Raw genomic sequence first — 27,645 nt, forward strand, 5'->3', positions numbered from 1 at the left:
ATTGAAAAAAAGATATTTGATTGTATTCTTATTATAAATCTATTACCACTTTTTTTTAAAAAAACAAACATTGTAGAATATTTATGAAATGACAAATTTACCCTTGGTTGTCCTCAACTTGGCACTTCTATATAAAAAAAATGGAAGGTTTGAGCAAAAATCTTACTCAAAACCATAAATGTAAAGTTTGAGCAAAAATCTTACGCAAAACCCTAACCTCACCTTGCTTGGTACAAGTCAACTCCTCCGTGTGAACTGTGAGTTATTACATAAGAGAGGCGGAGCGAGGTTTTACCTTGTGTGTCGTTTGTGTGATTTGTGAGTTGTTACTAAAGAGCGGCGGAGTGGTACCTTGTGTGTTGTCTGTGATTTTTTCGTCTGTAATTTGTGAGTAATAACATAAGCTCGGCACAGTAGGATTTTACCTTTTGTGCATCCCGATAGCAGCGGATGGACAACCTACATCCGCAGGCTTAGCCCTGAAAATCATAACCAATAGCCTAGATTCGCTGACTTGGCCATTCATGCTTAAATTGTTCATGGAAACCCTTACCCAATACCCTAGATCCACCAACTAGGTCATTCATGCTTAAATTAATCCTGAAAACCCTTACTCAATACCTAGATCCACTGATTTGGCTATTCATGCTTAAAATGTCCCCAAATTCCCTTACCCAATACCCTAGATCCGTGCTTTTTGGTTGCTGCTTTTTCTATTTAGCAGGTGGTTTAGCGTATATCATTTTTCCAAAAAAAAAAATACCCTACATCCGTCGGCTTAGCCATGTGTACTTAAAGTGTTCACGAAAACCCAAACCCTATCGGTCGTTGCCTTCAAGTATGATGACCAAGCAAATTTGTTGTTGTTATTTGTAATTCCACTTAAATGAGAAATGGCTAGTGGTTGCTGGTAAAGAAGCCAATAGGACGATAGGAAAAAGAGGGTGATTCAAGCGATTTTCCCTAATCGGTCTGCAATTCCTTCAAATTAAGTAATTTTTGGATTACTTTTTATGTTGTAGCTTTCGTTGTCTTTATTTTACTTGGTTTCAATCTGTTATTTTTCTTATTTAACAGTCCTTACAACGTGTCTGACCTGGAACAAGGTTATGATGATAGTCAAACTTCAGTAGACAGAACAATTCCTCTAGAAAAAGAATCCACACATGATTTGACAGTTTCTGTAGCCACAGCTGTAGCTGCTCTTGCATAAAGTCAAGAGCGTGGTAGTCTAATTGGTGTCAACTTATTGGTTAGGCTTCTCCTCAACCCAAAAGAAATATCAAAGCTGATGAATGAATGTGGCATGGCTACCAATGCTGCAACTGTTGTTTCTCTCTATGCTGCCATGTCTAGGCCAATTGATCTACTGGCCCTGGACAAAACCGGATAAGGTAATTAACAAGCCCATTAATGAATGCCAAGCTGCCCATGCACGATCTTGACAAAGTTTTGGGCCAAAGCCAATGATAAAATATGTTCCTTTGACAATGACTAAGCCTGAAACATCTGTGATAAGTGATTTGGTTAATGAACAAGGACCCCTCCTCAGGTAGAAACTGCAAATCGAGAGAGTAAGTCAATAGCCTATTCTATTTCAGACCTTGATCTGGAAAATATTAAGAAACTGATTAGCAAATATGGAGTACCTGACAATGGAGGAGGAAAACCCTTGGTATTTCTGAGTTGGTTTCCAGATATAAGCCTATCAGCCTAAGTTGTCTCTTTCACCAAATGTTGGCCATACATCTTCGATGACTAGTCACAAGGATATCAAAAATTATTGCAATTCTCTGATCAAGCAACGTGGAGAAAAACTAATCTGTTGGATGGATGTTGTATCCACGTTGCTTGATAAGTTTTTTCTCCACGTTGCTTGATCAGAGAATTGCAGTAATTGTTGATATCCTTGTGACTAGTCATCGAAAATGTATGGCCAACATTTGGTGAAAGAGATAACTTAGGCTGCAGCTGGTAGGACCATATCTGGAAACCAACTCAGAAATAACCAAGGGTTTTCCTCCTTCATTGTTAGGTACTCTATGTTTGCTAATCAGTTTCTTAATATTTTCTAGATCAAGGTCTGAAGTGGAATAGGCTATTGACTTACTCTCTCTAATGTTTGCAGTTTCTACTGAGGGGTCCCTTGTTCATTAACCAAATCACTAATCACAGATGTTTCATGCTTAGTCATTGTCAAGGGCACAGATTTTGCCAATGGCTTTGGCTCAAAACTTTGTCCAAATCCTGCATGGGGAGCTTGGCATCCATTAATGGGCTTGTTAATTACCTCATCTGGTTTTGTCCTGGGCAAGGGAACAAGTAGATCCACTGGCCTAGACATGGCAGCATTGAGAGAAGCAACAATTGCAGTATTGGTAGCCATGCCACATTCATTCATCAGCTTTGGTATTTCTCCTGAGCTGAGGAGAAGCCTAACCAATAAGTTGACATCAATCAGACTACCCCGCTCTTGACTTTTTGCAAGAACAGCTACAGTTGTGGCTACAGAAGCTGTCAAATCATGTGCGGATTCTTCTTCTATAGGAAATTTTCTGACTACTGGAGTTTGGCTATCATCATAACCTTGTTCCAGGTCAGACGAGTTGTAAGGATTGTTAAATAAGAAAAATAATAGATTAAAACCAAGTAAAATTATGACAACGAAAATAATCAGAAAATACTTTCTTTGGAGGAATTGCAGACCGATTAGGGAAAACCGCCTAAATCACCCTCCTTTTCCTATCCTCCTGCTGGCTTCTTTACTTTCTTCACCAGCAACCACTAGACATTTCTCCAGCCAACTACTACCATGAAGAACTTTTGCTCCACATCCAGCTGTATCAGCTATTCCGACAGCTTCATCAACCAAGACAACCTCTACAGATTCTCTGGTGTGAGCATTTTCATGAATAAACTTTACTTTCTTAACCAAAGATTTGATTAATCTCCTCAGAGGAACCTTCACGTTCTATTATGATTGCAGAATGTCGTGTCCATATATGCAATGACCATCATCTATCTCCTGTTGCAGCAGAGAAAAGGAATAAAGAGGCCGAGCATATCAAAGCAAACAGCACCATACCATTACAATATATGGAATCTCTAATTCACATGATATACAAGAGATAACTCCTTTTTTGAAAGGGTAGGGTGGGCTGGGTGGGGATGGTGGAGGAATTGTACAAATATCAGTTCGTTTTCTTATTATCCTTTGTTTTTGGACTTGTGTTGAATGGTGAAATATGCAAACTTGTTAAGAATTGGGACATTTAAAAGTCACCTTAAGATGATGGTGAAGAAAGAAAGTTTCTAGATACCAGCAGATGAGAGACGATAAGACATGCTTGAAAATGCAATAGTTTTTGGATCTCAAGTGGAATTGATTTTTCTAGTGGAAAAGTTGAATTGAATTCTGTCAAACCGGTTTACCACTTAGTTTGCTTATTGTCCTTTGTGTTAGGGAATTTACAAGTGCTCCTATTTATCGTGTGTGCTATGGCGCTGTGTCAGGACTCAGGATCAGATAGCTGGTCGACTTCGCCGTTTACACATCATACATGAATTATCGTTCGCTTATTTTAAGAGGATTTATAATGTAAATGTTTCTTTCTTTTCCTAAAGACACCATGACATCACTATTTATTGTCAACCCAAGTCCTATACCGTGTTTACTCCTTTTTTCTTTTCTGATCTAGTTCCCACAAGGCTGATCTATTTCTTTCTCGTTTGATTAAACAATCCAAAGCCTAATAAATCCCTTTTTTTCCCTATCCAGTTTCCTTACAGAATAGCCACATACCTGGTGAAGAAACTATGGAGAAATCCTATGGATTCGGGGCTGAAATTGAAGGAGAGCTCTGCTTGTTCTAGAGAGAAAACTGTCGCTTCTTTCTCTTCTTTTTTTCCAAGTTAGATGATTTTAAGACAATGAAGATTTTAGATAGTTTCTGACTAGGTTACTAGGCTTAGATGAAGTAAAAAGATGTATTACATGTACCAAACGATGTAGTTTAAGTACCAAATGCATAGGGGAAAAGACCGATACAGCCAAGTCTTAAACCTGACCAAGTGCCTCCCACGAGAGGCTTCACGGGCCGTCAGAGCATCATGGCCCATCTAGTGGGTTGTGATGATCACCTGCCCGACAGGGCCTCACTAACACGGACATTACTTTTTACTCCGGGCTCAGAATTAGGCGAACTTGGTGACGTTGGAAAAATGACTCAGAGACATTTTATTTGATAGGTCATGGGCAACCTAATTAATTTTGTGCTGAAAGATATGATCGACTGAAGTTAACCCAAAACTAAAAATCTGATAAGCCCCTTTCACGGACGACTTCACGGTCCGTGTAAAGCTCCATGGACCGTCTAGGCGTTCGTGGTCCTTCACAGTGACCTTGGGGTGCAACCTCACTGTCTGGGTGACTTGTACTGCCTAGGGACAATCCAGGATGGTCTCACGATGACCTTAACGGGCGGTGGACCCCTAAACGGTCCGTCTAGGGGACCTACTAAGGATCCATGGTCCATTTTGGGTTCATGGACTTACCCGCTTGTCCTTTCTAGACCTTTCTCGAAGTCCAAGGTGTTACAGAGACGAGGACGTTTCGAGCAATAGATGATGAAGGAACTTCAGATATGAAAGTCTTCAAAGCTATGCCAGCAATATCACAATGCTAATCTTTTCCATTAAGAAGAATTTATCACAAAGCCTATTAGTCCATCTCTTGAATTTGCTGCTCACAAACCTTGTTTATAATATGAAAAAGATTACAACCATTTTAGTAGGGGTCAAATAAGAAGCTCCTAGTCCAAAGACAGGAACAACACGAGCATAAGAAACAACAAATGAGAAAAGATCATACCATTTCACAGCCAATCCAGAAACATTTAGTTTAAAACCCTCTTTGCTTAACTCATTTAGCAAATCAGAAGTTGCTAAATATATGTAGTTTTTGTCCCTGCCTGTCATCAGCAAAAATGGAGTCAAACTGCACATTTGGATGGAGAAATAGGAATTAGTTACTGCAAATAAATGTGTAAGAGATGGATACAAGAGAAAAATACCCATGCCATGAGATGTTTACCTTCGCAGAGTATGTTTGTAAGAGTCAAATTCACCATTTTTGGGGACCTCCAAAGATTATATTATCCCTAGTTTCTACCAGCAGAAGGAAACAGTTGCAGTTTAATTGGCTGCAGATGGAAAAGAAAATAATGATAACAAATATACTAATATTAATAATTTACAACATTATCATTTTTAAATAATAACAATCACTAATCATGTGCAAATTCGCAAAGTTTCAATTCACAGTATAATAACTTTCACAAGTGTCTTGCCAACAAGGATTTAATAGTAAAAAAGAAACCTACATCACCGAAAAAATTTCTGCATAGGAACATAATGATTATTAATCTTCATATATTTTAGGAAAAATAAAATAATACTATCGACCTCCCAAGCACAGTTGGAGTTACCAAATAGCCAATTAAACCAGGAAAACATGAAACTAGAAACTACATCGCCAAAAGGTGAAAAGAGTAGAGAAACCTGCACAAGCTGATTCTTATCGATGGAATACAACTCACTAAAACTGGAAGCCGTGCCACAAATTCAGGTATAAGTCCATAGGCAGTGAGATCATCACTTTCTACCTAGAAACAGAAAGCAATGTGAAACAAATGCTTTCAATGCATTTGGTTTTTAGAATTTCACGAGAACAAAGAGTCATGAAATCACTAAATATTTGTGATCCGGAAAAGAAAACTAAGCTCAAGTCACAGGGATTTCCTCAAAGATTCCAATAGTGATGAAGTAACTACAACATCAGTTAGACCACCAACTCTCATGTTAGTTCAAACGGGTGCTCAGAATCCAATTAAAGGATTTTGCCGTCTCGGAATAAAGGAATGATAAGTTGAATCATATTGAATCACTTGACCTAAAAGAGAAACCATGCTTGGCAATGAATACGAGCCTTTGAAACCAATATTTAGGCACATTTCGAAAGGCAGGTAAAAGTCATGTTTAGTTTCATTTTAGGCTAAGTTCTTCAAAAGATGGCTATTTCAACACTCATGGGGTGCTCAAGTAAAATTTTGAAAGTAACACTGAAATGCAGGTAGTTCAAACTCTCAAATAAATGGTGACATATCTCCTCCCTTTAGTAGCCTCAATGTGATAAGAGTAAAATGGGTGAAATATTTTTCCAAGCTCTTCCAGAAATAACGCCAAACACAAAAAGTTGTGGTGCCATGCAATACCTCAAACATGGCTTCAGTCACAATACTTTCTAGTATAGATCTTGAGCATCGTGCACCACTGCTTTTGGCAATGCCTTCCTCAACAACAACTGGAAGTGCATTCTCGGTGAACTGTAAGTTGACCTGTAACATCAAAACAAATTGTTTAGCAGTAAATTGACTGATTTTGATAGTGTATCAGAATGAAGTATCATTTTCTTTTATCAAGAGCTGCTTCTACTTCTTCTCTTTCCCTTTTTTCCTGTGAATGTGTTGTGGATAAAGACATAAACTTCCTTTAGCAGAGGAATGAAATATCGTACGTTAAAGCTAAATAGCACTAAGCTAAAAGATTACATTATTCAAGTTGATTGCTTGTATTTCTTGCAAAGAGCATTTTTACGTTCTGTGAGGGCAAAAACAAGGATCCACAATTAAAAGGAAAAAAACGAAGTAAGAAACAATATGAAATGTGAAAAAAAAAAGAGGACATCAACTTCAAATATTCTCTTTCATCTTCAAGCATCATATTTTTTTTCTTCTCCTGGTAGTCGAAAATTCATAAACAAATAATTTCTCAAATGCATGCAAGTTGAACCTCAAAAGACTTCTCACAACAGGTGTAATGACTAATGACGTTTTTCAAACACACAGCGTCACACTCTTAATTTTCATAATTTTGTTGGCTTCTCTATCCATGTATAAACCTACCATTGTAAAATTATAGCATTTTACTGGGTCAAGGTACTTAAATGAGATATTTGAAAAATAAGCTATAAGTTCAAGAGTACTTTCGATTTAAACTATAAGTGCAAAGAATTTGCAAATACGGAGATTTATTTGAAAAAGTTTAATGTAATTGTTAGCATGCTGCAGCAGCACCTCAAGCTCCAAATCTAGAGGGGTAAAGATGATTTTACTGATGTCAACAAGAAAAAAAGGATCAAAGAAAGATAAGGCAAATATGGGAAGAGGATACCTTTAACAGAACATAGTGAGTTTACTTCCTTTCTTAATGTCAGCAGCTAAGAGTCCACGATAGCACCTAAAGCGAAACAAACAAACTCCTAAAGTTCCCCATCCAATCATTGTTCGAAACCACATTTAAAAGTCAGGTGTATTTCACTCTTGTTGGGACAATTTCTTTAGGACATCATCTCAACAAATACTATGAGGATTCATCATGATATGACTATTTTAAGGCTGGTAATCAACCTCCTAAGCACAGTTGGAGTTCCAAAACAGCCGATTAAATCATCTAAATGAGAAACTAGAAACTACAACGCAAAAAGGCAAAAACAGTAGACAAACCTGAACAAGATGATACTCATCAGTAAAGATAAACTCACTAAAACTGAAAACCACCTCAAAAATTCAGATATGAGCCCACATGCAGTGAGATCATCACTTGACCTCCCCCTCCCAACACAAGTGTAGTCTAGCTGAAGACGTTCTGTTTCTTGTTGTTGAATAGGTCAGTGCCTAACATATGATTTTCCTTGGTCAAACATTCTTTCCTCGGTCAAACATTCTTTCCTCGTAGAGATTTGTTTTCCACTCCCAACTAAGTCCAATTGATTCTAAAAAGCACTAAACTATATTACCATCAAAGTAACAAGTGTTAAGTATTTTTCCCACAAAATTGTAAGCCAGCAATTTTTAAAAAGATAATGCAGATTAAATAGGCACTAAATAGATTCAGTATACGTAAATAGTATTGCCACGTGGATGTTTCCGTGCTCTTCAGGTACACTTACAATCTGAAGAAGAAATACAGATACTCAACAAATGAGATTATTGATCTCGAATAATGCTTCAAAGAGAACATATTTGAAGTCAAGGAACTACAGAATTTAAATTTGTAAGTATATTTACAAGAGTTTTTGGCAATTGGAATGAACAGATGACATAGGAGTGAAATTGTGCATCCCTGAATCCCTCAAAGAACCCCACAAAGCTGCAAAGCCCCTCAGGTAAACATCCATCAGATACTACTGTAGGTGATGTTTTACAAACAAGCACAGCCACACACGTTTAATTTTCTTCAGTTGGTTGGCTTCTATATCCATGTATTAAACTTACTATTGAAATCAGATATTTGAATTATAAGCAACAAGTTTAAGACTCAAGAGTACTTCTGATCTAGATTATGAATGCAAAGATTCAGAAGAAGTTTGATATGTAATTGTTGGAATGTGGTAGCAGCACCTCAAGCTCCAATTCTTGAGGGAGAAAGATGATTTTACTACTGTCAACATCGAGAAAAGGATCAAAGAAAAAGAGAAAAGGCAAATATTGGAAGAGGCTACCGTTTAACAAAACATGTTGAGTTTATGCTCTTCCCTTCTTAATGTCAACAAAGAGTCCACAATATAGCACTTAAAAGCAAAATGAAGAACTCCTAAAGTTCCCCATCGAATCGAATAGATCAAAACAACATTTAATAATCGGGGTGTAATTCCCATTCGTTGGACGAATTTAATTAGGACTTCATCAACAAATACTATGAGAATACATTATAAATTTTTTGTAAGTTGGTCATCAACCTCCTAAGCACAGTTAGAGTACCTCAAAAGCCGATTAAATCAGAAAAACGTGAAAGTAGAAACTACATCACCAAACGGCAAAAAGATTAGAAAAACCTGAACAAGCTGATTCTACCAAAACAGAGCAGCAGGAATCTGAAATTATGATGCAAATCAACCAAACCTGCCTTCTCTCTCTCTGCAGAAAAATAAAAAATAAAAATTCCGAGGGTGATGTTCAGGTCAACTTGCATGTGTCACAACTATTATGCCTCCCAGTCCCCGTGCAATACCTTGATCTGAGTTGGACAAGTTTCTAACAATCCAGGAGACATGTGATTCAAGACATGGTTAACATCATCAGCTACTTCAAATTCAACACTCTTAATCATCTTCAAGGCGATTTTGTTTATTTCTGTACTTACATTTTTCAAACGTAGTATCTTCATCACTATCAAAGGATGATCCATCAGGGGTCAGACTTCTGTGCATAGGTCTTCGCATAAATGGTTTCCTTCTCTAATACAGCAACCTCTCCCTGATCGCATAAATGAAGCTTGATCTGTAAGCAATTACTGTTTGGATCTATCTGAAGCAACGAATTTCTTATCCAGGAAATTATCCTCTGTATAGATGAAAGGGGTTATACAGAGCTTCTGGATATCCAATTCAGACAGACTCTGCAATGAGCAAGAGAGCTATCGATTGACCGACTTGAACTTTTGATCTGACAAGGGGAATTTGGACTTGGGATCATGCTTTTCAGAAGCACTTCCCCACATAATATTCTGTGAAGATCAAATCTCTCTCCTGACAGTGCACTATCCAGTCAGTTTCTTTGTCTGCGGGAAAGGAAGTTCAGTTTCGCTTTGCAACTCTGGGCCTGCACCTCTTTTTCCTGATCTCATAATTCACAGGTATATCTGAAAAGAGGATAACAAAATGGGATAGCAATAGATGAGGAGGATAGTTCAACAACTAAATTCTTATCTAGGTTTTCCAAAAGTAACTAAAGAGAAAAGAATGTGATATAACTACACGATGGCATAACACTGAAATGCTTTGCACCATGTGATGCATAAGTAACTCTTAACTCTCTTCCACTAACCAAACTTCCACAATTTGTCACACCCCCCCCCCTTTAGGGAGGCAGGCGGGGGGCTACAGCATACAGGGAAGGAAATGTGAAGTGATCAATGCCAAATGTACAAATAACATCAAATACAGTACATCAATGTGATGTTGCATAAGAATGTCGTGTACAATTGCTCTCACCGAGAATCACATCTAGTCCAGATATTCTCGATAGTACCTTATGGGGCCCCAATCTTACAAGTAACATTAAAAATCAAATAGCCACCATAAGCTTATTCTCTTCAACATTCATATTCCTTGTGGCAGGATTGAGGACCCGTGCTTCTCTAATACTTGTCTCTACCATATTAGGGCTCCATTTTATTCTGCATAACAAAAAAAATTACTTCTTAATTAAATGACTCAGATTGACCTGCAAGTTTGAAACTCCTGAGAATACTACCTTGATCCCACTTAAATATCAGGCTCATTCAAACTGGAAGAATTATGTAGAAAGCAGAAAAACACGTTATAATAAGAAATACAACACAACAATCAAGAAACAAATATGTGCACGCCCTTGTTAACAGCCTGTTGTTTTGCAACCAATAGAAGCAAGAAACGTGATTTTCATGGTTCTCCCATAACAAATGAGAGATTATTTTGTTCTTCGTGAACAGCTGTGACACAAAGGGCTTTCTGTCAGGAGGTCCTTTTTAATACTTCAAAATGATATACAATTAGTAATAAAAAATGATGTTTAGCCAGTTTTAACCTATTTATTAGACCCACATTAAAGTATCAAAAATTGAATAGGTGTTTTCAAATATTTCTTTACATAAAACAATCAGAACCAATTCTCACAAACTCATTTCTACAAAAACAAATCCAATGTCAGAAGTCTCCCAACACCAAAACAACTAAATATTAAATGCCAACAAAAATTCTAACCTTAAATCCCACAGAAGTCTTTGGAGGCTCCAAAGTCAAATCATATAAAAATCTTAGGCATTTTAGATTAAACAAAAACAGTGAATATATCTGAGATTACTTCGCTTCTCAATGTCAGAAGCATTATCAAAGCTCATTGCTATGTTGGATTAAAAGCTATTTAGGCTTAAAAGCACCTAAACTAAGTCAAACAAACAGGTTCTAAATCTCATGAAAAAAAAGAGAAGTGTGATACAAAAACAATTCATTTAGAAAAAAAAATTAAGACTAGAATCATACTAACAACAACAACATACCCCGTGAAATTCCACAAGTAGGCGTCTAGGAGGGAGTATGTACGCAAACCTTTCAACTTCCTCGTGTAGCAAAAGAGGTTGATTTCGAAAGACCCTCGACACAAGTACGACAAATTCAGGTACAAAGAAGGAGACCATGAAGAAAATATAGCAGATGATAATATATAATAAATTGAACAGAACTTACTGCACATCAAAGTGCATTATATCAATGTCGAAAAAACTAACACTTGCCATTGACATCCACCATACCATAGCACCAATCTCACTAAAAAGGTAAAAACAAAATCTTGAACATCCTTAACACACATTGCAAGAATAACAACATAATATTTTCAAAAAGGATTTCTTGTATGTGCAATACCAATATATTCTTGAAAACTACTATTTCCTTAAAATATGCCAACAAATTCAAGAATTTTTTTAAAGAGCATATATGCAAAAATTCTTGATTTCCTGAAAATATGTACTTTTGAATACCAATGTAACTTCAAAAAGCAAAGTTCTTGATACCAAGTTCCTGAAAAATTCTTGATTTTTTCTAAAGAAGGCTTGCAAGAATTTTCCAGCAGATAAGAACAGGGAAAAATGTGTTTAGGTTTCTTTCTTGATACCAAGTTCTAAATCTTTTCTTAAAAAGAAGGCTAGAATTGGGCATCTTAAGAGTTGATCCTGTGAAGGCTCTGGGAGGAATACAGGCGATCGGTGTATTTGAGGTGGTGGGTTCTAAAATATGCTGCTACAGCTCTCTTTCTCCTAAATATCAGACAGCCTCAAGAGACAGAGAAGATGCACCATGAAATGGAACCTTATCCTAAATCTGGTCTACCTACCTGAGCTGCCACCAATCAACAGATTTACAGCTCTAAAGAGAACATGCTAAATTGCTTTTTTGAGTTACACAAGAGATCAGTAATATAAGAACAAGAAAAGTAGAAGATCGTGTAATTTCTCCAAAAGGGTGATTTACCGACAAAAAAAATTGAACTTTGCAACGTCCAAACATGAATAGATCAAATACTTCGAAACCCAGCTTGGCTGCAAGCACCAGTTTGCCTATGAGACAGAGACGAAAGACCAAAAAATGGAACATTTCCCAAAATCTCATAGACCCGCTCGAAGTGTTGTGCCAAGCAACAGTTCTTTACTTCGTCATGAGACATGTTTGATTGAACATTTATGGATGAACACCTCCAAATCCTCATTGTGTACATAATGGAGCAGACTGAGTACTAAGAACAAAAAAAGAGGAAGTGCATGTGCAATAAGAAGGGTTTTGCGGTGAGGGATGGGAAATAAACTCAACTCAAAAGCATAGAAACATGTCATGGCTGGAAGCATTAGTAAACCTTGAGACAGAGAAAAAACACCAAGAAATAATACTTCTTCAAAAGTCTCACAAATCCCAATGTGATGCCATGCCAAGCAATAGTTTTTCAGCTCAAGAGAGAACAGGTTTGATTGCCCTTTTGAGTTATACCAGAAAGAGTACTAAAAATTAGAAAAATGGAAGGACGTGAGCAATTCCACCAAAAGGGTGATTTGGTAAGAGAAAAAAATGAACTTCCCGAACCAAAACACAATTAGCTCATAAGCATTCAAATCCGTCATGGCAACAAGCATCAATTCGCCGTGTGAGATAGTGAAGAAACACCATGAAATGGAAATTTAATTCCAAAATCTCATAGACCCACCTGAGGAGTGGTGTCGAGCATCATTTAATGAGCACGAGAGAAAACAAGAATTATTGAAATTCCACGGAAGACAACCTCCACATCCTCAAGGTTTATAAACGGAGCAAAGAGAATAATTTTTAAAAAAAAGAGGAAGGTCATGTGTGATTTCACGAAAAGAGTGGTTTGGGGGAGCGGGGGAGGAAACTGAATTTTGCTAAGCCAAAACAAAAACCAACTCAAATGCTTTAAAATCTTTCATGGCTGCAAGCATCAGTTATAGCCTTATGGTACAATGAAGATGCACCATGAAATGGAACTTTCTCCCAAAATCTTATGACCCACATGAGGTGCAATGCCACGCAACAGTATTTCAGCTCAAGAGAGATATTAAATTCTCTTGATTGAGTAATACAATAGAGTAATAAGAACAAGAAAGAAGATGGTTGTGTAGTTTAAAAAAAAGGATGATTTAGCGACAAAAATATTGAACTTTGCAACACACAAACATGATTAGCTCAAAAGCTTTGACACCTAGAATGGCTGCAAGCATCGGCCTGTCATGGCTCAGTAAGCCTTAAGAGACAGAGAAGATGCACCATGAAATGAAACTTTCTCCTAAATCTCATATAGCCACCTGAGCTGCCATGCCAATCAACAGTTTTCAGCTCAAGAGAGAACATGCTATAAGAACAAGAAAAGTAGAAGGTTGTGTAGTTCAACAAAAAGGGTGATTTAGCGACAAATGAATTGAATTTGCGATGCCCAAACATGATTAGCTCAAAATTTTTGAAATCCAACATGGCTGCAAGCATCAGTTTGCCTATGAGACAGAGAAGAAAGACCAAAAAATGGAACTTCTCAAAATATCTCATAGACCCACTTGAAGTGTCGCGCCAAGCAACAATTCTATATCCGGACAGGCAATATGTTTGATTGAACATCGACAGATGAAAACCTCCAAAAATCTTCAATGTACATAAAACGGAGCAGAGTGAGTACTGAGAACAACAAAAGAGGGAGTGCATGTGCAATATCACGAAAAGGGTGATTCAATGAGGGGTGGGAAAGGAACTGAACATTGTCAGATCAAAACATGAATCAGCTCAAAAGCATAGAAGCTTTCATGGCTGTAAGCATCATTTAGCCACAACCTTCTGATACTGAGAATAAACACCATAAAATGAAACTTTCTCCAAAGTATGACCAACATGAGATGTCATAACAAGCACAAGTTTGTCAGCTCAACAGAGAACATGTTTGATCGCCAATTTGAGTTATACCGGAAAGAGTACTAAAAATAACAAAAATGGAAATTTTGAAGGAGACATTGGAAAGCACAGAGGTGTTTCTTTAGCAGAGACTCTTTCATAGAATGCAACACCCTCTTTGGCCTTTCAGATTATATATGCAAACAAAAAGATCAATCAAGACATAGTACAGCTTTAGAAAGTAATGTTTGTAATTCAATATTTTATATTTGTTTGTCAGAAACTAGAAGTACTTCGAGTACATTTGCTTCCTTCGAACTGGTTGGTTGTAATAGCATCACGAACAATGACTGCAAAGAGAAATCCCTAGAAATTTCCTGTATCAGTAAACAACAGACAACTCATGTATCAGGTAGTCTTATATGCAGATTACCTGTTGTACAATTATTTTGTCTACAATAATCAAGGTATAAACACTTGCTGCCATCTTGTAAAGAATGGCAAGAACAAAGGCCAAGTTAGTAGTTTCATACATGTCCTAATGGATACTGCAAACTACAACTCAAAACAATTGTACCTTTAAAACCTTACAATATCCATTTGGCCTCCTGTGAGTTTAACTACCAATTTCCAATAAAGAAATGTAAGAAATCTAAGAGCTTAGAGCCTCTCCTTTCCAATCAAAGCTTGCTGGGAAAGCATGCATATCATCTGAATGGTGTATTTTCAACGTCACGGGTGTAAAGCAAGCATTCAAAACCATAAGATAAAATGGCCACACAAAAAGGAAATATAACAGAAGATGAAAGAAACAGGCACATATACTCTCTCCATAAGCTGGGCTAGAAGTACCTACGCACCAAAATGTATGTCCCAACTATACTTCAACAAGGAGAAGTGATCAAAACATCTCTACATACATTAGTGAGCAACAAAAACTATATTTCATCTCTCTTTGTATGTATGTGAGTGTGTGTACACCCCTCCAGCCCTTCCCTATTTTTCTTAGACACGGTACAGGTAAAGGAAGTATTTTATAGGAAATGAAGTACCAGGAATGCCATATACATAAACATCTTGCAATAAAACCAAAATAAAATGTAAGCATTAATGTTTTGTGTTGTGTACAGTCATACCAGTTCTCCCAACTACAAGTAAAACCACAAAATAATAAATAAAGAACATCTATAAAAAAGATATTAGTAAGATATTAATGAACAAAACCGTCAAACAGCCTATTAGTTGAGTAATGCATGCAATCCAAAAAAAGGAACATTTCCCAAATCTCACAGACCCGCCTGAAGTGCCGTGCCAAGCAACAGTTTCTTAGTTCGACATGAGACATGTTTGATTGAACATCAATAGATGAAAACCTCCAAATCCTCATTGTGTATTAAACAAAGTAGAGTGAGTAATAATAACAAGAAAAGAGGAAGTGCATGTGTAATATCACGAAAAGGGTGGTCCGGTGAGAGATGGGAAAGAAACTCATCTCAAAACATGAATCAGCTCAAAAGCATAGAAACATGTCATGGCTGCAAGCATTAGTTAGCTTTTAGAGATAGAAAAAACACCAATAAATGGTACTTCTTCAATCACATACCCACATGAGATGACATGCCAAGCAACAACTATTCAGCTCAAGAGAAAACATGTTTGATTGCCCTTTTGAGTTACACCGGAAAGAGTACTAAAAATATGGAAAATGGAAAGTCGTGTAATTTCACCAAAAGGGTGGTTTGGTGAGTGAAAAAAATTGAGCTGTGCAAAGCCAAATCATGATGAGCTCAGAAGCACCGGATACCTCAGAAGACAAAACCAGCACGTCAGGTATCCTTATACAGAATTACCTGGTGTGCCAATATATTGTGTACAATCATCAAATTCCAAGGTACAAACACTTGTCATCCTGTAAACAATGGCAAGAACAAAGACTAGGGGATTTGTTTGAAAGCTATCTTAATGAATACTAACAACTAAAACTCAAAGAAATTTAACCTTCAAATCCTTACAATGTCCGTTTGGCCTCCAATGAGTATTAGTAACAATTTCCAACAAAGAAACGTCAAAAATAGATATCAGAGCCTCTCATTTGAATGTTTGAACAAAAAAGATCTTCCCTTAAAGTTACAATTCATAATTCACTGGCTATAATCAACCCAAATAAAACATAAAATGGACCTTAAGAGACAATACACAACAATGACACTTCAAAGGGTTAAACCCTCAAAAATCCTTCTTGGTTTCAACAAGATGGAACACAGAACTGATATTAACAGTGTTATTGAAACCTAAAAATGGACTAACCAGCCTGAAAAGAAGTGATTGTCATGTTTTTTTCCACATTTAGACAGACATATATCCATCAGTGGGAGGAATCTAAACTTTGAAGCTATAAAAGATGCATAGAAATGCAAAACTTCAAAAATAGAATTAGGGTTTACAAGAGGAGGGAGGCAACCACCCCTCAATAATTCAACATTTCGTTCGAATGCCTCATTCTTGAGCTGGTTTTTATCAAAAGATGACGACACATTACGAATTAAAAGCATCAAAATTGCCAATCAGAACGACGTGCGTGGGTTCAATATCTCCCACATTAATCATGGAAATGATATTTCCCCTTGTGCATAAAAAGAGGTAACTTTGACCCTTTTCCCTTCTCTTTAGCAAATTGAGGCTCAGATTTGTGTTATGTAAGGCCAAAGAGAAGCATACCACGCCATGGCTGGAATACACGATTGCATGTGTGATTTATGCGTCTCAATTACAGGCCATACCAGGTTTCCCCGCAATGATACGGGTTGAGTAATCTCAATGCCCAAATTTAGTTAGCCCAAAAATCATCACTGCCTCTTTAATAATTTTCAGAGTCAAGCTGTTGTAGCATAGTTGTGTGTATTGCCTTATGAGCATACGTCTAAGAATGCAAAAATGCAAAGAAACCCAGAAACTCAAGTGTATTCTCAGTTTCTCTTTCTTTTTTTAGAGCTGTTGATTTGTTTTACAAAATGTACTCATAGGAAAAGTTTAAAGAGAAGGAAACCACCCTTGATAGAAATCCATGCTCTCTGCTGCCTCATTCTTGCCTTTTTAGGCTAACCTAACAGAAGGAAATTCACAAGACTTCAAGTGTCTTTCAGTTAATTCTTTCTCCTAAGGCTCAGATTTAACCAGGCAAAAGGAGACAAAACAACCACAATGGCTGCAGACCTCAGCTGCAAAACGGAGATGCCTTAACGGGTTGCCTCCCCAAGATAAGGGTAGCTCCAATGCCAGACCCAACCCTATACAACTTCATTTGTCATCATCACAGCCTTATCCTATAATTAAAAGCTAACATTGGTGGATCCTTACCCTGTCCTTTGTGGGGACTCGAGAAGTTGCCCAACAAGAAAGTACAACTTCAGGTGATCCTTCAAAAGAAAGTTCAGCTTCAGATGATCTATCAAAAGAAATAAACATCAGATGATTCTTCAAAAGAAAGTGCAACTTGAGATGATCCTTCAAAAGAAAGTACAACTTCAGAATCAGATGATTCTTCAAAAGAAAGTGCAACTTGAGATGATCCTTCGGAAGAAATCACAACTTCAGATAATGAAGTAATATATAATAAATTGAACAAAACTTACTGCACGAGTAATGCTTACCATTGCCATCCACCTTACCATAGCAGGTCCCAATGCCTATAGCAACACATACCTGGTGGAAACTGGGTTAAGCTCCAAATAGCCGGAGGCATTCGCTTAATGCTCCCAATCACACTAAAAAGGTAAAAACAAATTTTTGAACATCATTAACACACATTGCAAGAATAACAACATAATTTTTTTAAGAAAAAAGATTTCTTAAGTTTCCTTTATATGTGCAATGCCAATATATTCTTGAAAACTACGATTTCTGTGATTTCCTTATAATTCGCCAACAAGTTCTTGAATTTTTTATCAAGCATTCATGCAAGAATTCTTCATTTCCTTAAAATATGTATTTGTGAATACCACGAAAAGTGAAAAGTCAACACTAGGAATAAGAAAAGAGGGAGTGGATGTGCAATCACAAAGGGTGGTTCGGTAAGGGGTGGCTCAACACAATGCACGAATCAGCTCTAAAGCTTAGAAACCTATCACGACTGCAAGCATTAGTTAGTCATGTGAAACAAAGATCAAAACACCATGAAATGGAACTTTCTCCAAAATCTCAGAAATCCACATGAGATACCATGCCAAACAACAATTTTACAGCTCTTTGATCAGTGATTCATTCAGTTCGAGAGAAACAAGTTTTATTGAACTTCCATGGAAGACAAGACTTCCATATACTCATGGTTCATAAACTAAGCAGAAAGAGTAGAAAAAGAATAACAAAAGTGGAAAGTCATGTAATTTCACGAAAAGGTGGTTTGGGTTAGGGGGAAAGGAAATTGGTCTCTACCAAGCCAAAACACGAATCAACTCAAAAGCTTTGAAATCTGACATGGCTGCAAGCATTAGTTAGCTCTATGAGACAGAGAAGATGCACAATTCTCATTCCTCGTATCTGTTCCACTTTGTCCATATCAGAGCTATTGTTCCATTATAAAATGAAAATGAAGGCAACAAGAATAAAGAAAAATATCTTAAATAACTTCAGATTGTAGTTCCCTGTTCTCTCGTTTTCATATGTGGGGGTGGTTGGAGGCGAGAGAGCATCATGATAGCTCCAAATTCACAAATTAAATAATAACTTACACCGCAAGCCTTGTTTATTCACTAATAGGGGCACTATTGATGATCCATCTGTATCAGCAAGCTGTGGGTTGCAAATACATTCTTCAGAGAACTTGAGCAAATATTCCATGAGAAATATTGGAGTTAGACGAAGGATTAAATTATGAGAGCTAGTTAGTGTCGATGGACTAACCTGTTAAACAAATTCTAACAGATCCACAGCAGTTAGATTAACACACAAAATTCACAGAACCTGTACTACCAAAAAAACAATCCTTCTCTTGTTAATGATGGTACTAGAACAAAAAAGCTCTTTCCTTATAAGTTACTGCAATAATAAACCCAATTAAAACATAAAATGGACTTCAAGAGAAAATGCACTCAAATGACACTTGAAAGCCTTAAACCCTCAAAAACCCTTCTGGCTTTCAACATGATGGAGCACAGAACTGATATAAACTGTTATTGTCACCTCAGAAAGGAATAACTAGCCTGAGAAGAAGTGATTGTCGCGATTTGTTTTCCACATTTAGACAGGCATAGATCCTTCAGGAGGAGGAATATGAAGGTTGAAGAGAACAAGCTATAAAGTGTAGTAAAAGGTTTGAGAAATGTAGGTGAGCAACTAATCCTACATTAACAACTACTATCAGTACTTATATGCCTTTCCCTTCAAAGACTGATTTGCAAATGGCTTACATGTACTTAACTTTTTGAATGTATAATATGACAGCAGAGAATGTTACCGCAAAAAGCATGACAGATATTAGCTGCCTCTGGATTAGATTTAAGTTCCAGCTTTAACCAAAACATGTAACTTCATGCTCGGAGTAAGGTTTAACTTTAATGAACATTGAAAAATTTAGTGCAATGGAATTTCTGGTAAATGGCAAGTTCCATAGACTGGTTTGTGAAATGAAAATATAAACAAAGATCGTAGCTTACCTGGTAAATGATCTTGAAGCTTGAGAATGATTATTGCAGATCCCCCAACCCCAATTTATAATTTGATCAGTATAGTTGAGTAGCAATTGCTATTTCAGGCATGAACTGCAAAAGAGTGGTCAAAGACTCAAAAATCAAAATCAATGTACCTATCATAAAGAGTTTAAATTCTTCCCCACCAGACTCCAAACCAATGTTACCTACTATCAAAATGAAGATACCAATTCTTGCTCAGAATCAAGATAGTTCTTGTCCTGATTTTTCAAGAGAGGACCTGATACTAAAATAAAGTACAGACTCGACAAGTCGAAATTACATTTCAATGAATTTTTAGACAATCATTGCCATCTCACGTAATTCTTCCAAACGAATTCGCTCATCTTCAGCATGCTGAAGAAAATCACAATGACTATAATGCTCAACGAAGATAAATGCAAGAATCAAACAAAAAAATCATAATCCTTGACTATGTAAAAAGGGACGTACATTTATTTTGATATGCACCTAAGTTTCTACACAAAAATATACTTTCACCAGACCATCACAAAGTGAAGAATCATGATAAAGCACTCTATATATCAGTCTTTTTTTCTACAGTACTGTCACAAAATTGCAATATAAGAGAGGAAGACATTACTTGTTGAAGTATTAGTTATGTTCTAATAATAACGTAAAAACTGCTATTTGGTAAATAAAATGTGGATTATTACACGATGAAAAATAAATGAGTAATTCTTTCTCCTTATGCTCACAAAAAGGAGAATCAAAGGTTTCTCAAATTTCATTTAATTCGTACCATGCCAATACATTCTTGAAAACTATTGTTTCTTTGAATTCCTTAAAAACATAATTTTCTTAAGAAGAATGCAGGCAAGAACTCAAGTGTACTCTCTCACTCTCTTTTTTTTTAAGGGCTGTTAGTTTTTTTTTTCAAAAATGGAGAATCACAGGCAAAACATAGAGAAAAGGGCAACCAACCTTGATAAGAAATACCATAGTCCCTGCTGCCTCATTCTTGCCTTTATAGGCTGACCTAACACAAGGGAATTCACAAGACTTCAAGCGTCATTAGGCCAATTCTTTCTCCTAAGGCTCAAATTCGTTATAAAACTAGCCAAAAGAAGACAAAGCAACCGGCATGGCTGCAGATCTCAGTTGCAAAATGGAGATGCCTTACAGGGTTGCCTTGCAAAGATAAGGGTAGCTCCAATGCCCGACCCAAGTATTGGCCGCATAAGTTACCCTTAAAGCTTATAAACCTGGAACGGCTGCAAGCATTAGTTGCCCTTGTGGGACAGAGGAAAAATACCATGAAACGGAACTTTCTCCAAAATCTCACACACCCACATGAGATGCCATGCCAAGTAATAGTTTTTCAGCTCAAGCGAGAAATTGTTTGATTGCAGTTTTAGTTATACCGGAGAGGGTACTAAAAAGATAAAACTGAAAGGTGATGTGTAGTTTCACCAAAAGGGTGGTTTAATGAGAAAAAATGAACTTCATGAAGCAAAAATACAATAAGCTCCAAAGCATTGAAATCCGTCTAGGCTTCAAGCATTAGTTAGCCGAATGAGATGGTGAAGAAACACCGTGAAATAGAAATTTAATTCTAAAATCTCGTAGTTCTATCTGAGATGCAGTGCCAAGCAACAGTTCAATCAGCTCGAGAGAAAACAAGTTTTATTGAACTTCCACAAAAGGCAAAACTTCCACATCCTCGTAGTTTATAAACAGAGCAGAGAGAGTAATAAGAATAAGAAAAGAGGAAGATTTATACAACCTCAAATGTCATCATCACAGCCTTATTCTATAATTAAAAGCGAGCATTGGTAGATAGACCTTACCCCGATCCTTAGTGGGGGGGACTCAAGAAGTTGTCCAACAAGAAAGTATAACTCCAGGTGATCCTTCAAAAGAAGGTACAACTTCAGATGATTCTTCAAAAGAAGGTACAACTTCAGATGATCCTTCAAAAGAAAGTGCAACGTCAGATGATCCTTCAAAAGAAAGTTAACATCAGATGATCCTTCAAAAGAAAGAAACTGCACATCAAAGTGCATTAGATCAATGTCAAAGAAAGTAATACTTACCATTATCACCCACCTTACTACAGCAGGTCCCAATTCCCCATTCTCTTACAAGTCACAATTTCAACTTTTAAGAAGCAATAAAAAAATCAAGACCATGTAAAGGAAAATGACCACTGATGGTATTTACGGAAGTATGTCTAATTGAGTGTCTACATCCAAAGTACTACAAATCACAACTTTTCTTACGATTAAACTACATAATTTTTTTTTGCAGTTGTGCTAGTGGGGCCTTCAAGAACAAAATATGGAGATACACTACGAATGAAAAGCATTAAAACAGCAAATCAGAAGGGTGTGGGTTCAATATCTCCCACATTAATCATGGAAAAGATATTGCAACTTATGCATAGTAAAGGTGTAAATTTGACCCTTTACCCTTTTCTTTCTTTAGCAAATTGAGGCTCAGATTTGTGTTATGATAAGACCAAAGAGAAGCCAACCACGCCATGGCTGCAATACATGATTGCATGTGTGGGTTATGCGTCTCAATTACAGGACACACCGGATTGCCTCACCAAGATACGGGTTGGGTAATCTCATTGCCCGAATTTAGTTAACCCAGAAATCATCACTGCCTCTTTAATAATTTTCATAGTCATGTTGTTGTAGTATAGTTGTGTGTCTCCATATGAGCATACGTCCAAGGGTGCAAAAATGCAAAGAAACCCAGAAACTCAAGTGCACTCTTAGGCCGAGATTAGATTGACTTCCCCTCATCCAGTTCCTAGTTTCTAAGCTACTGATGAATCTAGCTATGAGGGATTCCTCATCTCATAGATGAGGGTCGAAACGAAAGAACTCTCTCTATCTCTCTCTTTTCTTAAGGGCTATTGGTTTGTTTTAAAATGGAGAATCGTAGGCGAAGCATAGAGAGAGAGGGGCAACCAACCTTGATAGAAATACCATGCTCTGCCTCATTCTTGCCTTTTTAGGCTAAACTAACAAAAGGGAATTCACAAAACTTCAAGCGTCATTTGGCCGATTCTTTCTAAGGCAAAAAGGAGACAAAGCAACCCCCATGAAAGCAGACCTCGGTTTCCCAACGGAGATGCCTTACCGGGTTGCCTTGCCAAGATAATGGTAGATCTCAGGCTCAAGAAAATCACAGTCCAGAATCTAAATGACTTCCAAGAATTTATAACTGAATAAAGACAGCACTGAGCTAAAAGCTTACATTATTCAAGTTGATTGCTTGTATTGCTTGCAGAGAGCATTTTTGGGTTCTGTGAGAGCAAAAATAAGGATCCACAATTAAAAGGAAAAAAATGAAGTAAGAAACAATATGAAATGTGAAAAGCAAAGAGAACATAAACTTCAAATATTCAGTTTCATCTTCAAGCGACCTACATATTTTTTTTCCTTTTCCTGGTAGTCCAAAAATCATAAACAAATAAGTTAACAGTATGAGATGGAGAAGCAACACCATGAAATAAAAATTTAATTCCAAGATCTCATAGACCCACCTGAGGTGCCGTGCCAAGCAACAGTTTCATCAGCTCGAGAGAAAACAAGTTCAATTGAACTTCCAGGGAAGACAAAATCTCCATATCCTCATGGTATTCAAACTGAGCAGAAAGAGTAAGAATAAGAAAAGAGGAAAGTCATGTGCACTTTCACAAAAAGGGTGGTTTGGGGTGAGGTGAAAGGAAACTGAACTTTGCCAAGCCAAAACACGAATCAACTGAAAATCTTTGAAATCTTTCATAGTTGAACTTGCAAAGCAACAGTTAGCTTCATGAGACAGAGAAGATGCACCATGAAATGAAACTTTCTCCTAAATCTCATATACCCACCTGAGGTGTCATGCCAAGCATCAAATTTTAGCCAAAAAAAGAGAACATGTTATACAAGAGAGAGTAATACGAACAAGAAAAGTAGAAGGTCGTGCGGCTACACCAAAAGGTTGATTTGCCGACAAAAAGATTGAACTTTGAGACGTCCAAACACGATTAGCTCAAAAGCTTTGAAACCCAACATGGCTGCCAGCATCAGTTTGTCTATGAGACACCGAAGAAAGAACAAAAAATGGAATTTATCCCAAAATCTCACAGACCCACTGGAAGTGTTGTGCCAAGCAACAGTTCTTTAGCTCGACAAGCAACATGTTTGATTGTATACAATGGATGAAAACCTCCAAATCTCATTGTGTATATAGCAGAGCAGAGTGAGTACTAAGAATAAGAAAAGAGGGAGTGCAAGTGGTTAGGTGATGGGTGGGAAAGAAACATGAATCAGCTCAAAAGTTTAGAAACCTGTCATGGCTGCAAGCATTAGTTAACCTTGTGAGACAGAGAAAAGTACAAAATGATATGGAACTTTCCCCATAATCACGCAAACCCACATGAGATGCCAACCAAGCAACAGTTATTCAGCTCAAGAGAGAACATGTTTGAATGATTGCCATTTTGAGTAATACGGGGAGAGTACTAAAATAAATGGAAGGTCATGCATAATATAACCAGAAGGGAGGTTGGTGAGAGAAAAAAACTGAACATGCGAAGCCAAAACACGGTTAGAACAAAAACATTGAAATCTGTCGTGGCTACAAGCATTGGCTAGTCAAGTTAAATGAAGAATAAACACCATGAAATAGAAATTTAATTCCAAAATCTCATAAACCCACCTGAGGTGTCGTAGCTACTACCATGCAACAGTTTAATCACCTTGAGAGAAAACAAGTTCGATTGAAATTCCACAAAAGAAAAAAACCTCCACTTCCTCATGGTTTATTAACAGAGGAGAAAGAGTTATAAGAATAACAAAAAAAGGAGGTCATGTCTAATTTCACGGAAAGGGTGATTTGAGGAAGTGCCAAGCCGAAAAACAAATCAACTCAAAAACATTGAAATCTGTCTTGGCTGCAAGCATCAGTAAGCCTTATGAGACGGAGAAGATGCACCATGAAATGGAACTTACTCCTAAATCTCATATACCCACCTGAGGTGTCATGCCAAGCAACAGTTTTTCTGCTCAAGAGAGAACTTGTTAAATTGCTTCTTTTGAATTTTACATGAGTGAGTAATAAGAACTAGAAAAGCAAAAGGTCATGTAGTTTCACCAAAAGGATGATATAGTGACAAAACAATTGAACTTTGCAACGCCCGGACATGATTATCTCAAAAGCTTCGAAACCCAGCATGGCAGCAAACACCAGTTTGCCTAGGAGACAGAGAAGAAAGACCAATAAGTGGAACATTTCCCAAAATCTCATTGACCCGCCTGAAGTGCCGTGCCAAGCAAAAGTTCTTTAGTTTGACATGAGACATTTTTGATTCCTCGATGGATGAAAACCTCCAAATCCTCATTGTATATAAAACGGAGCAGAGTGAGTACAAAGAACAAGAGAAGAGAAAGTGCATGTGTAATATCACAAAGAGGGTGGTACGATGAGGGATGGGTAAGAAACTCAACCCAAAACACAAATCAGCTCAAAAGCTTAGAAACATGTCATGGCTGCAACCCTTAAGAGACAGAGAAAAACCACCAAGAAATGGTACTTCTTCAAAAATCTCAGAGACCCACATGAGATGCCATGCCAAAAAACAGTTTTTCAGCTCAAGAGAGAACAGGTTTGATTGCCCTTTTGAGTTATACTGGAAATAGCACTAAAAATAAGAAAAATGGAAGGTCGTGTGTGATTTCACCAAAATGGTGGTTTGGTGAAAGAAACAAAATTGAACTCTACAAAGCCAAAACATGATAAGCTCAGAAGAATTGAAATTTGTCGTGGCTACAAGCATCAATCAGTCGTGTGAGATGGAGAAGAAACACCATGAGATGGAAATTTAATTCCAATCTCATAGACCCACCTGAAGAGCAAGAAGAATTATTGAACCTCCACAAAAGACAAAACCTCCACATCCTCATGGTTTAATAAACAGAGCAGTGAGAGTAATTAAAAAAAAAAAAAGAGGAACGTCATGTTTAATTTCACGAAAAGGGTGGTTTGGGGAGGGTGGGAAGGAAACTGAATTTTTCTAAGACGAAAAATGAACCAACTCAAAAGCTTTGGAATCTGTCCGTGGCTGCAAGCATCAGTTAGCCTTATGATACTGAGAAGATGCACCATGAAATGGAACTTTCTCCTAATTCTCATATACCCACCTGAGGTGCCATGCCAAGCAACAGTATTTCAGCTCAAGAGAGATTTAAATTGTCTTGTTTGAGTTATACAAGAGAGAGTAATAAGAACAAGAAAGAAGATGGTCGTGTAGTTTCACAAAAAGGATGATTTAGCGACAAAAATATTGAACTTGCAACAACCAAACATGATTAGCTCAAAAGCTTTGACACCCAGAATGACTGCGAGCATCGGTCTGTCATGGCTGCAAGCATCAGTAAGCCTTATGAGACAGAGAAAATGCACCATGAAATGGAACTTTCTGCTAAATCTCATATACCCACCTGAGCTGACATGCCAATCAACAGTTTTTCAGCTCAAAAAGATCATGCTAAATTGCTTTTTTTGAGTTATATAAGATAGAGTAATAAAAGAAAAAGAAAAGTAGAAGGTCGTGTAGTTTCACAAAAGGGTGATTTACCAACAAAAAAAGTTTAACTTTGCGACGCCCAAACATGATAGCTCAAAAGCTTTGACACCCCGCATGGCTGCAAGCATCAGTATGCCTATGAGACAGAAAAGAAAGACCAAAAAATAAAATTTCTCGAGAAATCTCATAGACCCAAAACATGAGGTGCCATGCCAAATTAACAGTTCTTTAACTGGACAAGCAACATGTTTGATTGAACATCGACAGATGAAAACCTCTAAATCTTCATTGTGTATAAAACCGAGTAGAGTGAGTATAAAGAATAACAAAAGAGGGAGTGCATGAGTAATATCATGAAAAGGGTGGTTTAGTAAGGGGTGGGAAAGGAACTGATACCACCTTAACAAAGCAGGTCCCAATGCCTATAGCAACAGATACCTATAAGAACAACAAACACAAGAACAGCCCTATAAGGAAGCAGCAAACAAAGGAACATGACAATTCGTTGAAGTGCCTCACTGGTCAATACCTTTTGTGCAAGCAACACACAAATTCACAGGTGCAATTAGTCTAAACAATTAAAAGTTCTCAGCAGCTCACCTCTACTGATCCTCAAAACATTTACAAATAAAAAAAGATGAACCAAATAATTCCCTATTTCTTAGGTGGCACACTTTTCCTTTTTGAAGAAACAATCAAAGTCTTAGACCATGTAAAGGAAAATGGCCACGAAGGGCGCTAACAGAAGTGGGGCCTTCAAGAACAACTACACATCTTTGTAAAATCATAAAGAACATTGAAATTTAGAAAGGGTAAATTAGTGCACCTTGGTCGCACCAGCCTTGAGGTGCTGTTGAAAACCAACTCCTCAAGAACCTTTGTGCCTCCTTAAATTCACAAGACCCCTCAAAAACCCAGCAACTCCCACGCATTCCATCAAGCTCCTTAACTTCAAAGTTCTTGATTTTTTCTTTAAAAAGCATTCAAAAATTACAACGTATTACGCATGCAAGAATTTCAAGAGCATTACCTCCCATTCTTGTATAGGGTTTGGATCGTCAATCGTCAATGTGACAGTTAAGAGCAGCAATCCGCTATGCGCCGGTAGCGTATGTTGTATGTGCCGGTAGCGAATAAAGTTGTACAATGCGCGTCAGTAGCGTATGAAGTTATATAGCGTAATTTGTAATCAGAAGAGGTAGCGTGTGAAGATAGGCAGTGTCACTTTTTATAAATACGCGGAAAAAAAATAGTAATTTAGAATATAGTTTGTAAATAGATTACCTGGATAATTTTCTAAATACACGCGTAAAAAATAAATTTATTTTACTCAATTATTTTTAGTGCAGATTTCGATAAGGTAATAAATTTTGTTAAAACTTTTTTACTCAATAATACTCTTAGTGATCTTTTGGGAGGCTGCATTAGATGAA

At 37.2% G+C, this 27,645-nt stretch overlaps 1 protein-coding gene across 50 annotated transcripts; it reads right to left on the minus strand.

The window, feature by feature from the left end:
- On the minus strand, positions 1-27,645 carry LOC104645757 (uncharacterized). 50 transcript variants are annotated; one of them, XR_011214852.1, is made up of 13 exons: positions 27,039-27,645; positions 23,186-23,287; positions 22,897-22,945; positions 21,477-21,599; positions 20,810-20,891; positions 20,611-20,665; positions 11,098-19,737; positions 6,273-10,236; positions 5,560-5,663; positions 5,093-5,201; positions 4,871-4,996; positions 4,555-4,753; positions 1-3,025 (listed from the first exon to the last, which is right to left on the minus strand). XR_011214852.1 is itself a non-coding variant. In XM_069293845.1 (13 exons), exons 8-10 carry the CDS (start codon positions 6,402-6,404, stop codon positions 5,123-5,125), a joined length of 315 nt encoding a protein of 104 aa, XP_069149946.1. In that variant the 5' UTR covers positions 6,405-10,236; positions 17,339-17,745; positions 19,633-19,737; positions 21,477-21,599; positions 22,897-22,945; positions 23,186-23,287; positions 27,039-27,161; positions 27,243-27,465; the 3' UTR covers positions 1-3,025; positions 4,555-4,753; positions 4,871-4,996; positions 5,093-5,122. The 50 variants fall into 50 exon arrangements, 6 of the variants coding, with proteins under 6 accessions (XP_069149946.1, XP_069149949.1, XP_069149944.1 ...); XR_011214856.1 differs by having other exon boundaries at positions 11,098-17,745; positions 19,633-19,737; positions 20,611-20,891; XM_069293845.1 differs by lacking the exons at positions 20,611-20,665; positions 20,810-20,891 and having other exon boundaries at positions 17,339-17,745; positions 19,633-19,737; positions 27,039-27,161; positions 27,243-27,465.

Source organism: Solanum lycopersicum, chromosome 2 (assembly GCF_036512215.1).
Source record: "Solanum lycopersicum chromosome 2, SLM_r2.1".
NCBI lineage: Eukaryota > Viridiplantae > Streptophyta > Magnoliopsida > Solanales > Solanaceae > Solanum > Solanum lycopersicum.

Excerpts from the sequence above, each read along its gene's own strand:
- LOC104645757 (XM_069293842.1), bottom strand. The coding sequence starts at position 6,404 with ATGTTACAGGTCAACTTACAGTTCACCGAGAATGCACTTCCAGTTGTT. Across the intron at positions 5,664-6,272 it reads TGACTGAAGCCATGTTTGAG|GTAGAAAGTGATGATCTCAC; the intron begins GTATTGCATGGC and ends TTCTGTTTCTAG. Across the intron at positions 5,202-5,559 it reads ATAAGAATCAGCTTGTGCAG|CCAATTAAACTGCAACTGTT; the intron begins GTTTCTCTACTC and ends TTCCATCTGCAG.